This window comes from Euprymna scolopes, chromosome 46 (genome assembly GCF_053919585.1).
Source record: "Euprymna scolopes isolate OS-2025 chromosome 46, ASM5391958v1, whole genome shotgun sequence".
In the NCBI taxonomy this organism is placed as follows: Eukaryota; Metazoa; Mollusca; class Cephalopoda; order Sepiida; family Sepiolidae; genus Euprymna; species Euprymna scolopes.
In genome coordinates, this window is record NC_136527.1 from 209,672,790 (window position 1) to 209,685,451 (window position 12,662).

Genomic DNA, 12,662 nt, shown 5'->3' on the forward strand with positions numbered 1-12,662 from the left:
ATAAATGTTATCAAAGGCAAGATAAGTTACTTTTCTACCTAACTGGATATATTTTTCGTGTTTTTATTCAGCTCGAATACAGTGTTTATCGATGTATTGGAAAATTCAAAATGGCGCCCGACACTCTCTTTAACACGGTAAGTTCAAGAAAAGATGTTATAAATAATAAACTAGAAAAAATACTGTTAGAAATTCGCTCATTATATGTTACCGTGACATAAGTTGGCATATATTCGGTGTTTTTTTAATAGTATTTTGTCTAGTTTATTATTTATAACACCTTTTCCCAAACTTACCGTGTTTAAGAGAGAGTGGCCGCCATTTTAAATTTTCCAATACAACGGTAAACACTGCATGTTTTTCGAGCTGAATAAACATGTTACATTGAATAAAAACAAAAAATGTATCCAGTTTTGTAGAAAAGTAACTTATCTTGCCTTTGATAATATTTATTTGTTATATATTTGTTTTTTTGACAACTTTTTCGAATGTGTACAGTAATACAAACCCAAAATTTCTTTTAAATTATTAAAACTTTTAGAATTTAAAGTTTGCAAAATGTGCATAATAAAAAATATATTCATGAAAGTTTTATTTTTTAATTTTAAAAATAACTCTTGTATTTGTTTTAATTGTAAATTTGTTTATTAGTTTATTATAGAAAAAAAAGCAAAGTAACAAAATGGAAGAAAAAAAAAGCAGCTCGATAAAATGATAAAATAGAAAAAAATACATTTCGCCGGGGAGAAATGTTTTGGGTAAAAGAAAGTAAAATAATTTAAATCCTAAAAGTTCATTATGCTGAAATAAATTTTAATTTAAAAGAATTTTTTTAGCCAGCCGTAGTTTGGCGTCATTGCCGTTGTTGGAAAATATTTGTAAACAAAGTGCGTAGGTTAACGATATGCGTTAGTGAAATTTTGAAAATTTTCGTAACGGCTTCACATTTTAGGTAAACTCAAAACCAATGAAGGTAAAGTCATATAGGCTTCATATTTCGCACAAATAAGGTTTAATATCTATATTAACGAATATATATAGTTTCAAAACTATTATAACTTACCTTCAGGTCTAATAATGATGATTTAAATGACACAAAACTTCACTTCAAAATTTTTTACACTTCTACTGAACGTATGGAAATAATTCAAATACCAGCATGTAGCGAAACATGTGTGCTACCTCATAAGTATCCCTGCGGTGTAGTTAACCCCCCGGATATAGGTGGTAGGGGCAAATTAATGACACATACCCCAGTGCACAGAATTACGGCTTACTCAAGTTATCAATGCCACTTAACCCTCGCAAAAGCCTTGGCATTTTCACATACCTATTGTTATCAAACTCGATTCGGTTAAACTTACGATGACCTTCACTCATTATTCCAGACTTAAACCTGCTTATTAGTTTGCCTGTTTTACATAAAATAGGCATTAAACGAAGAATAATGAAAGTGTAGTGCAGTAGTACCTGTTTCTAATTTGTTTGCTCATTCCAACCATGTTTTGCGTTATCATGCTTGTAGCTAATTCAAGAGAGGCTTTATTTGCCATGGGTTGTGCCGGTGCCCTCCTCCCATGCATTAACACCGTCTTTGAAAGAGAAGTAGTTTAATGTTGTAAAATGATGCACCGGCTCCCGGGTGTGAATATGGTAGAGAATAGAAAAGGACACAAATCAATACTTTACAATCTACTGCTCGCCGTGTGACTTGCTCAAACGCTCTTTTATTGGCAGGATTGCAGTTTACAGGGAAATCAAGGGACGCAACTCCTGCCAAACTAAAAAGGACGCAAACAGAATCACCGGGGGGCACCTGTTTCAATTTTTAAATTACGAATTTTAACCGAACCTACTACACGTGGAATAATATAACAAGTTTTAAGATTTCTTTTGAATAGTTCATTTCTTTCTAATTCCTTTGTTTTTTATTCGTTTTACTTCTAAATTATTTTCTTCTTTAATTTTTTGTTTTTACAATCTTTTATTATACTTTTATTCTTTACGTTTTTATTTTTTTTTACCAAAATGAGAACTACTATCGTTGACCACGTTATGTCTACGACTGAAGTGGAAGAGCAGAAGTGGACCTATGAGCATTTGTATAATTTGCTGCCACCAAATAACGAGGTACAGTTACAAACAGCGGCCTCATTGGGACTCATACCGAATAGGAGTTTCTGCAGCTCGTGTGAGAGAGATCGAATTCTCTATAAAAACGGAGCCAAAGGGGATGGTTTTGCGTGGAAGTGTCCTGTCTGTAAAAAGGGTGGTTTGCCAAGGATGGGTTCCTTCTTACAGAGAAGTCATCTGACAATAAAGCAGATTTTAGTTATTTTGCTCAGTTGGAGCATGGAGATGCCGCAGATTAAAATTAAACAGGAAGCAAGTGTGAGTAACCATACAATCGTAGATTGGATGTCATTCATAAGAGAAGTCTGTGAACAGGACATGCTGGACCATCCCATCATGTTAGGTGGGAGAGACGAACATTCGACACCTAAAGAAGTGGAGGTGGATGAGTCATATTTTTTCCGACGAAAGTATAATAGGGGACGTGTGAGGAAGGGCGTTTGGCTTTTTGGCGCAGTGGAAAGAGGCTCGAATTTGTGCAATTTCGCAATAGCGGAAAATAGGGATCGAGATACCCTGTTTCCAATCATAAATTCATGGTGCCTGCCAGGAACAAGAATTATTTCTGACGGTTGGGCGGCTTACCAAGGACTTGATCGACTCGCTCAAGGAATTTATGAGCACGACACTGTCGTCCACGAAGACAACTTCGTTGATCCGTTGGACCCTTCAGTGCACACACAGACTATTGAAGGACTATGGTCACACGCCAAAAAACATATACGGAAGTTCGGGAATCGACAAAATATGTTCGGCTTGCATCTGATGGAATTTTTATGGCGAAAAAGAGAGAAGGGTGAATGTTTTCAACGAATCATCAGATGCATCCGCGAACAGTATTCGTTTTAAAAACTAACTGTTAAATAAAGTTCTATGTTCTTAAAATAATTCTATGTTCTTCAAATAATTCTTTCTTAAAATAATTCATAACTGTTTTTCGTTTTAAAAATTAACTGTTTAATAAAATTCTATGTTCTTCAAATAATTCTATGTTATTAAAATAATTCTTTCTTAAAATAATTTATAACTGTTTTATAAAGTTCTATGTTCTTCCTTTGTTAAAAAAATAACTTATTCAAACAGTTCATTTACATTAACAAGAAAAAGAAAAATTGAAACAGGTGCCCCCCCGGTGATTCTGTTTGCGTCCTTTTTAGTTTGGCAGGAGTTGCGTCCCTTGATTTCCCTGTAAACTGCAATCCTGCCCCTTTTTTTCCTTTCAGATTAAATTAAAATTTAACTTTTTGGTGCTTATACATAACACGGACCGTGCTGAAATAGTAACGCTATTATTTAAAACCCCATGCTTAACATGGTGAGCGGAACATATAGGCCGTCGGCCCAGAGTGAAAATTCTTAATTTTAATGAGATGTAAAAGGGGTGGGCATGATTTTTGGATATAATATGTATAAAATCATAAGAAACATGGAAAAAAATTTCACAAGCAAGATTATGGTGCATTAATAAATAATTTTAATTTTAATGCACAAAAAAATGCTAACTGTTAAGTTGCCTTCGTACAAAAAAGTAGCCATTCAGAATACTTCTTTTATTTACTCCTTACAATCTACCAATCACAATCATCGTAGTGCGAGTTAAAAATTCAATATGGCTGCCTCCAGTGAAGAAGAAATGTTTGTAAACAAAGACAAAAAAGAGTGCGTTATGTGCATATTTCCAACTAAAACATTGAATGTTAGATCTTTTTCAGTGAAGACATGGACGCGCTTTTTAGAATATGTTAAAAAATGGAAAGGTTTACATGGACCACAAGCAGAAATTGCGAAAAACTTTGACTTAAGCTGTGATTCAACTGAAATACCACCTCGTGTTGAGTTTCACCAAACTTGTTATGCACGTTTCACGGATTATCAGAAAATTGAAAGAATTCAGAAAAAACTAGAAAAGAATACTGATAACGTTTTCGAAGGTAAGTTTAAGCTTTTAATAATTTTTATTTTTATTGATACGTATTTGGAAAGAGACAATTTTTCTTATACTCCCTCTATTCACTTAGGCAAGTACGTGTGAACTGAACAGCATGAAACATTTTATGGTAGGAAAAAATGGATTTAGAGTAACATTTCGTATATAAATTTAATGGAAAATCATCCTCCATTTCCTGGAGACTATTGTTAATTTTTTTTTACCATTAACCCTAAGTCTGAGTGCCAAGATTGTAATTTACCCCCTCCTCTCCCAATAAAAAAACGCACAGAATTTATCTTCACTAGAAAAAAGGTCAACACCTCTAAATTCTAAAATATATTTATTCAATTTAATTGATTTTTAATTTTTTTTTTTTTTTTTTTTTTTTGTAAACTTCTAAGTTGTACAATCTTTTTTCTTCTCGGGGGAGGGAGCGATTTAAATGAGGGTGTTAATCTACATTAATATCTTTTCAAACAATTGAATATGTACATAAAAGTTGGCATCTGTTTTAGAAAATTTCACTTGTAAAGAAAACAAAAAAAAAAAACTAGAGTTTATTTCTATTTACTTGCCTCCCCCACGAGAACATAGATACAAAACAGGGTTTTATTGTGGGTAAAATTTAGTTCACCAAAAATGTATTCTGATTGGAACAAAAATTACAATTGCCTCAGTTTAGAAAGATTTCTCCTTCACAAATCTGAAACAAAAGATAACCTGTATTATCAGAATAAAGGGTACACTTTGCTCTTAGCCAAATGCTGTTACTATTTAACAGTTTTCATAATTTCAATAATTTTAGCTATTGGTTTTAATCTGGAAATGTTTCATTTCTTTTATGATTCTAAATATAGATACAACTGTCTATGGTACCATTTCTTGATTCTAGCACTTCCACAATCAGTCACTTGACAATCTATTCCATTAACCTTTATCCTCGTGTGGCTTTTAGCCTTGATAAGTGGTAACTCACTAGTAAAATAACGTGCATTGCATATTGAATTTACCTACCAATTCCAATGATAAATATATTGCATGATTTTGTAAACATCCCTTGGTCCGATTAATAATGAGTCACCAGACGATTTAATTGTAGAATGTAAATTAATAACATACAATTTTTTCACAGAAGTTTTATCAGCACTATACAAAAAAAATCTTAAATTTTTAATGAAATGTTTTGGATTTATGAAATAATGATTGGATATTTTTAATTTGAACTTTTCCATATACTTTGTTATTTCAAATGCATATTAAACTCCTAAATATATTTATTTTTACAGGGTCCCCATCTCAAGAAAACATTGATGCGACTACTGCCGAAAATGATGATCCACCAGCTAAAAAAAGACGGGTTCTTCGTTCCAATTTTGAGCGACCATCTTTGCCAGCTAGATCAGAGCATATTTTACCAGATGTTTGCATACTATGCCAAAAAGTAAAAACTATAGTGTGCAAAGGATCTGGCAAAAGAAACAGGGAAAAACTTGTCAGATGTTCGACAATAGAAGCTGCTAATTTAAAACGAGCAGCAGAAGAAAATGAAAATGAATCACTCCTCATGCAAATAAGGAATAAAGATTGTGTAGCAATCGAAGTGAAATATCATAACTCATGTTACCGTGACTTCACTCGATATTTAACCAAACCAACCAAAACCGAACACTCTGAGCAAACTTCATATGCTAAAGCATTTGAGGTCTTTGCGAAATTAGTCCAAACAAGGATTATCGAAAACAAGGAAATCATGAGACTTAAAAAATTGAAAGATTTGTTTGTCAAACAGATTAAAGAAACACATGGAGTTGATGCGCATTTATATAAAACAGGATATTTAAAACAAAGATTAATGAAAAAATTTCCTCAATTATGCTTCATCACTCCTAAAATGAGATCACAAGGTGACATCGTGTATGTAAATGACATTACAGTGTCTTCTCTTGTAGAGGAAAAAACAGTACTCCATGAGGAAACACATACCACAACTCCAAGTGAAACAGAGTCGTCAGAAAATGACACAAACCAACAAACAAGTCATGTACGCTCAGATCCAAATCCTCTTTCTAACTTGTACATAACAGCTATGGATCTGAGAAATATTATTCAACAAGTAAAACCTCCTTCGTTATGGCCGCCAACAGCAGAAACATTAAATTTGCAGGAGGCTGAAAAGATGGTGCCCCATATTTTATTTAACTTTCTTGCATGGATAGTTGGGGCATCTGAAGATTTGTGCACAGAAAAAATAATGGGACATATCTGCATCCGTCTATAGAAAGATTTTGTCTATTTCACAAGACATTATATTTTTGTCTTCTAACGGACGTACATTAATGCCAAAACATTTATCACTTGGTATGGCTGTACGCCATCTGTCTGGATCTGCCCAAGTGATTGGTTTATTGAATGGTTTGGGACATTGTGTTTCTCATTCGGTGGTTTTAAATCATGATACAGCACTAGCTGAACTTGAAATCAATCGTGGAGAAAATTCTATTCCATCCACCATCCAGGCAGGTATTCCAACAACTTTGGTCTGGGACAATAATGATTTTGGTGAGGAAACTTTATCTGGACATGGAACAACACACAACACAACTGGGATAATAATACAAAATATGTTAGTCGAACCGTGTGCATCTAAGATTGCAGTAGAAGGACTCAAAAGAACACGGAAAAGAACATTGGAACCACCAGAAGTAAATTTGGCTACATACACCGGTGGAAGAAAAGATGGCCCACTACCATTTGCTGAACATGTTTCACTTCATTCAGATCGTGTATTTCTGCAAAATTCTCTAAAACTTGATATAGCGTACTATATCACAAAATTCGGCAGTGAAATTATATTACCATCTTGGACTGGGTTTAACCAACTCCTGTGCAAAAGGGAGATTGCATCAAAATCTACCATAGGTTATTTACCCGTAATTGATGTTAGCCCCACAGAAATGGATACAGTCCTTACAATTCTAAAAAAAAGCATTGACATTGCAGATCAACTCAAGTTAGAGTCTCTTGTTATTGTAATGGATCAAGCAATCTATTCAAAGGCACAATTAATTAGATGGAGAAATCCATATTTCATGAAGAGATTGGTGATTCGACTTGGTGCTTTTCATACAGCAATGTCCTTTCTTGGGTGTTTGGGAAAGCGTTTTCGTGATGCCGGGCTTCAAGATATTCTAATAGAATCAGAAGTTGTTGCTGTAGGCTCAATAAATGGAGTTTTCACAGGTAGACACTATAACAGAGCAGTTAGAGCCCATAAATTAGTGGCCGAAGCAATGCAGCATATGCGTTTGACAACCTATTTAAACAGCATTCCTGAAGAAAAGGCAGAAAAAGTGAAGCATTTAATGACATCCTTGTCACAATCATTCCCAGGACCTCAGTATGAAGAAATTCTGAAGGGAGAACATTTTCAAAGTTTTCTATCATCCTATGAAGAATTTATACAGGTTGGCAACAAAAAGCAAACTTTTGCATTCTGGAGTTCTTATATTGACATTGTAGAAATTCTTTTACTTTTCCTTAGAGGTATTCGAGAGTCAAACTGGGAACTTCACTTGGCAAGTGTTAGACAGATGTTACCTTGGGTGTTTGCATATGACCATGTAAATTATAGCAGATACCTTCCAGTTTACTGGTTGGAGATGTCTAATCTCGCTAATACTCATCCAGTGATATATACACAATGCATTGGAGGAGATTTTGCTGTTCAAAGAAGCTCAAATGCCTTTGCTAAAATTCCTTGTGACCAAACCATCGAACAAACTGCTAATCGTGATTCAAAAACAAAAGGTGGTATGACAGGCTTCAGCACAAACAAGAGAGCCGTCAACAGGTGGATATGGTCCCATCATGCGAGAGGGTCTATTACCCATGAATGTGAAACTATGGCTGGCAAAGGAGAACGAAGTGGAACACGATCAGATCTTTTACACAGTCGGATGAAACATGATAAGCTTGCTATTGGAAAGATAATAGACACAGTAAACAGTATGTTTAATCCATTTGAGTATGAACCAGCTGAGTTGATCCATATTGCATCAGGATTAGTTGCGACACAAGATGTTCAAAATGATCTGCAATTTGCTAAGGCAAGGGGCGAATCAGAATTTGTAAATTTCTGTGGGCAGCGTCTACAAACGGGAGAAGTTGATTTTTTTGCCCCGATGAAAAGAATGAATTTAAAAACATTCTCCAGTATGTCTAAAAAATCAAATCATCATGTCCACGGAAAGGATATCACTTTGGAAGCAGATAGAAATCTCCTAGCAAGATTGGTTGTGATTGGTAGAATCCGGAACATTAATCTTCAAGAATTACTGTCATATTCCTTAGGTCCATTACCATTGTCCCTTGCAAATTCACATGGATCGTTGGTTAAAACTAATAAAGCAAACTTACTTCATGCTTTAGAAAGCCATGCTAACAATCCTATTGTTGAGAACCCTATAGTAGGTGGCATATATATAGTGGATGGTATGTCGCTGATACACCAATTAAATTTGAACAAATTACAAGGAGAGAAAACATTTCTTAATCTTGCTCTTGTTATTTTGAAAAGTTTAGTGAACAGGGCAAAATCGAATCATTCTAAAGAAATTCATTTTGTTACTGATACATACCAGCAGATCTCTATAAAAAATATCGAGAGGGATAAAAGAGCTGCTACTAGCTCTCAGATAAGAATCCATGGTCAGCTCCTTCCTCAGCAATGGAAGAAATTTCTTTCAAATGGAGAGAATAAAAAGTCCTTAATAGAATTCTTGGATGAAACATGGTCTAATGTTTCAACATCAGAGCTTAGAGGAGTGAAGGTATTCTTGGCGCATAACAAGAAATGTCATTCCTTCTCACCTGGAAAAGAGGCAAGTGATATTGTCATCCGGTTAGAAGAGACAAAACTTTGTAGCTCACAAGAAGAAGCTGATACACGGATTTATTTGCATGCTTCTTTTGCAGACAACACTAGTACGGATGTAATCATTATGAGTCCTGATACCGATGTGTTTGTAATTGGAGTTTCTTTACAAAATCTTATTCCCGCACATTTATACTTCCACACAGGAAGAGGAACAAATTTGCGAACAATAGACATCAAGATGATAAAAGACAACATTGGAGAGTCTGTCAGTCAAGCCTTGATTGGTCTACATTGTTTTACAGGATGTGATAGTGTCAGTTCATTTTACGGAAAGGGCAAAAAGAAAGCACTTAGTTTATTACTGAGAGAGAATGAGTTTTGTTACGCATTCAGTGATCTTGGTAATGAATTTTATGTGAAACCAGACACAGCAAAATCATTGGAAATGTTTGTTTGCAGGTTGTATGGCCAACAAAATGTCACAAGTGTTAATGAAGCCAGATACAACATGTTTAGATTCCAAAGAAAATTGGAAATCACAATGCCTCCAAATAAAGATGCCCTGAGTGAACACATCAAGCGAGCTAACTATCAAGCAGGTACGTTTTATAAATATTTAATTTCCAATTATATGTAAAAATTAAATATATGGAGTTTCATTGTTATTTGCTTATTAGAAAGGATGAAAATTATTCAATATTAATGTTAATTTCTTTCTTTTTTCAGGTGTCTATAAAAGGAGCCTCCATGCAAATCCTGATATACCATCCCCTGATTGTCATGGATGGAAGATAGAAAATGGAGATTTAGTAATCCATTGGATGAATCTTCTTCCTGCTCCAGACAGTTTAATGGATTTAATTAACTGCTCTGCCAAATGTAAAAAAAGTCATTGTAAAGACGTTAACATTTGTACATGTCTCCAAAACAGGGTCCCATGCACAGATATGTGCAAGTGTGCAAGAGATTCTTGTTATAAAATTAGTAAAAACATTGGACATGATGATGATGACACTGATGATGGTGATGACGACGACGATGATGATGAAGTGGCATAAGCAGTGATCAGTTTTAAATAAAAGCATATATGATCTTATTTACTAACATGTTGTTTGTTTAACTTTCATTAAAAATGCCTTTTTGTCCTTTAAATCTGTGTTATTATTCATAGATTCAAAAAAATACTTTTTCATGAAAATTGACAAACATTGTATATTTTACCAAGTTGATGTGTATAAAAAATGACACAAAATCGCAGCTCTACCTCAGGTTTAAACGACCTTGTTACATACAAAATATAGCAATAGATTTGTATGACTAATAATATTGGTAGACTATAGGTGTCTCTACATGAGAAATATCAAAATGTAAATCTATTTCTTTAGTTATCCACAGAAAAGATTGAAGTTGTTTCAAATAAGATGTTTGAAAAAAGCTTTTTTAGAAAAATATTCCCTATTTTGAAGCATAGTAAATATATTAAGTCCAATATTTATGTATTAAATGATGAAGAAATAAATTGGGAATAAAATGTGCTAAACTAGATGTCTGTATTGTTATCGGTTTGTGTGCTACTAAGGTTTAAGCAAGTCATAATGGCGGCAATCAATTCTGAAGAGCTACAAAGTTCTGTAGAATATATTTGCTCTTGTACATTTTGAATTGCGCAAGCACTCGACATCTATGCCAACTATTTATGCATTCATTGGACAACCCATTCCGATCGCTGATACGTGCCAGTTGAGATTGTCGGCCATCTTTAAATATGGCCGCCGTTTTCATTAATGCGCAACATTTGTGCTTGTGAAAAAAAATATGATGTTCAGGAGTCTATTGGCATTCATTTGACACCATTTTTTTCTTCCACCCCCAACCGAGGTCACAGAATCAAAAATCTAGAGGGATTTTGACCTTTGGGCCCATAGCCTAATAAAATATTATTCTGTAGTTTCATATAAAATTTAATAAACAACAAAAACCAAAAGAATTGAATTCAACCTGAACATCCTATAATAAGTAAAAGGCAAGACTGCCGAAAATCCTAGCGAAAATCTGACGGTCTGTATTCTACATATACTGAAGAAAAATATAGTATTTTAACAGAAATTACTGGCGCCGTCGTATGAAAAACAATGAATTCAGAAATATATTATATGGAATACGGCAGTACTACGAGGTGTAGGTGTATATTATGAATTTTTAATCCGGAAAAAAATTCGGTACTTGTACAGTTTAGTCAAGACATTAAGAAAAAATGAAAATATCGAAAAAAGATTATATTGTATGTATTCGTTATGGAACGAAGTTCTCCGAAAAAAAAGTTCATTTAATTTCATCAAGTAGTTTTTTTTTTGTTTTTTTTTTACAGCGAAAAAACAATTTGCTATGATACCAAGCAAAAGGTCTGATTTTTAGGAAGAAAAGCTCGTAATAAAGATGGGGAGGGAGCATCGGCGCTTTACATGGAGTTATCTTCCCGTGGCGTGTTCAGCAAATTTCAAAATTGCTGAATTCAACACGCTCTCATAAGAACGTGTTTTTCTGCTGTAAAAAAAAATAAATAAATAAATAAAAAAATAATACTCGATCAAATTAAATCAACTTTTTTCCCCTGAGATCTTCAGTCCAAAACGGATACGCACAATATAACCTTTACTCGATATTTTCATTTTTGAATGTCTTGACTAAACTGTACAACACCAAAAATTCTATTATGAAAACATAGATTTAATAATTGTGCGGTTAATGAAAAACACTACTAAACAATTTGTTAAATTGTAAACTGAAATAAAGTTATTAAAAAATCACTCAAAAATAACACTTGTACTTTCATCTAACATTGAAATAATATTAATAATAGCGTTATTGAAATAATAGCGTTATTGAAATATTAGCGTTTTTAAGAACCCCAATCAGAGGAGGAAAGGGGGGCATTTCGAACGTAAACTAACAATAAATACTACAAATTTGAATTTAACCTGCAAGTCCTATCTAAAAAAAAAAAAAATTCGTAAACTGCAGAAGTTCCAACGGAATAGTTTTTTTATCTGCAATATATGGAAGTGGTGGTATTTATTTTCGTCTGCTTAATTTTTTTTTCAACAGATTATTACCGAATGGTCACTACCAGATTATCCAAAATAAATTAAAGAAAAATAAAAAATTAACATTTTTTAGGGGTGCTCCCATTTCTAATTCAACATTCTAACAATTCGATTCCTCATTTTCGAACCATCGACTGGGGGGGGGGGCAAACATGTTTTGAAAGCCAAATAGCTTTTTTAAAAAGTCTATATTTACGAAATTTAGCCGAAAAAAGTCGTTGCTTCCGAAATGGAGTATCGATTTACGGGAACTTCGTATTAGAAAAGAATTGAATTGCGTTTGTATTTTTGGCACTTGTACAGTTTAGTCAACACATTAAAAAATGAAAATATCGAAAAAAGGTTATATTGTACGTATCCGTTTTGGACTGAAGATCTCAGAAAAAAAAATTAATTTAATTTGATCGAGTATTTTTTTTTTTTTTGCTTTTTTTTTGGTTTTGGTTTTTTTTTACAGCGGAAAAAAACATGTTTTTATGAGAGCACGTTAAATTCAGCAATTTTGAAATTTGCTGAACACGCCACGGGAAGATAACTCCATGTAAAGCTCCGATACTCCCTCCCCATCTCGCTTTTCTTCCTAAAAATCCAACCTTTTGCTCGGTATCATAACAAATTG

General features: G+C 33.7%; 1 protein-coding gene across 1 annotated transcript; it reads left to right on the top strand.

Annotated features, from left to right (window-relative positions):
• The first annotated feature begins 6,310 nt into the window (after positions 1 to 6,310).
• LOC145270999 (uncharacterized) lies at positions 6,311 to 10,484 on the top strand. The gene is made up of 2 exons (XM_080126564.1): positions 6,311 to 9,538; positions 9,666 to 10,484. The coding sequence occupies exons 1-2, from the start codon at positions 6,400 to 6,402 to the stop codon at positions 9,995 to 9,997; spliced, it is 3,471 nt and encodes a 1,156-aa protein (XP_079982690.1). The 5' UTR covers positions 6,311 to 6,399; the 3' UTR covers positions 9,998 to 10,484.
• Positions 10,485 to 12,662: the final 2,178 nt, after the last annotated feature.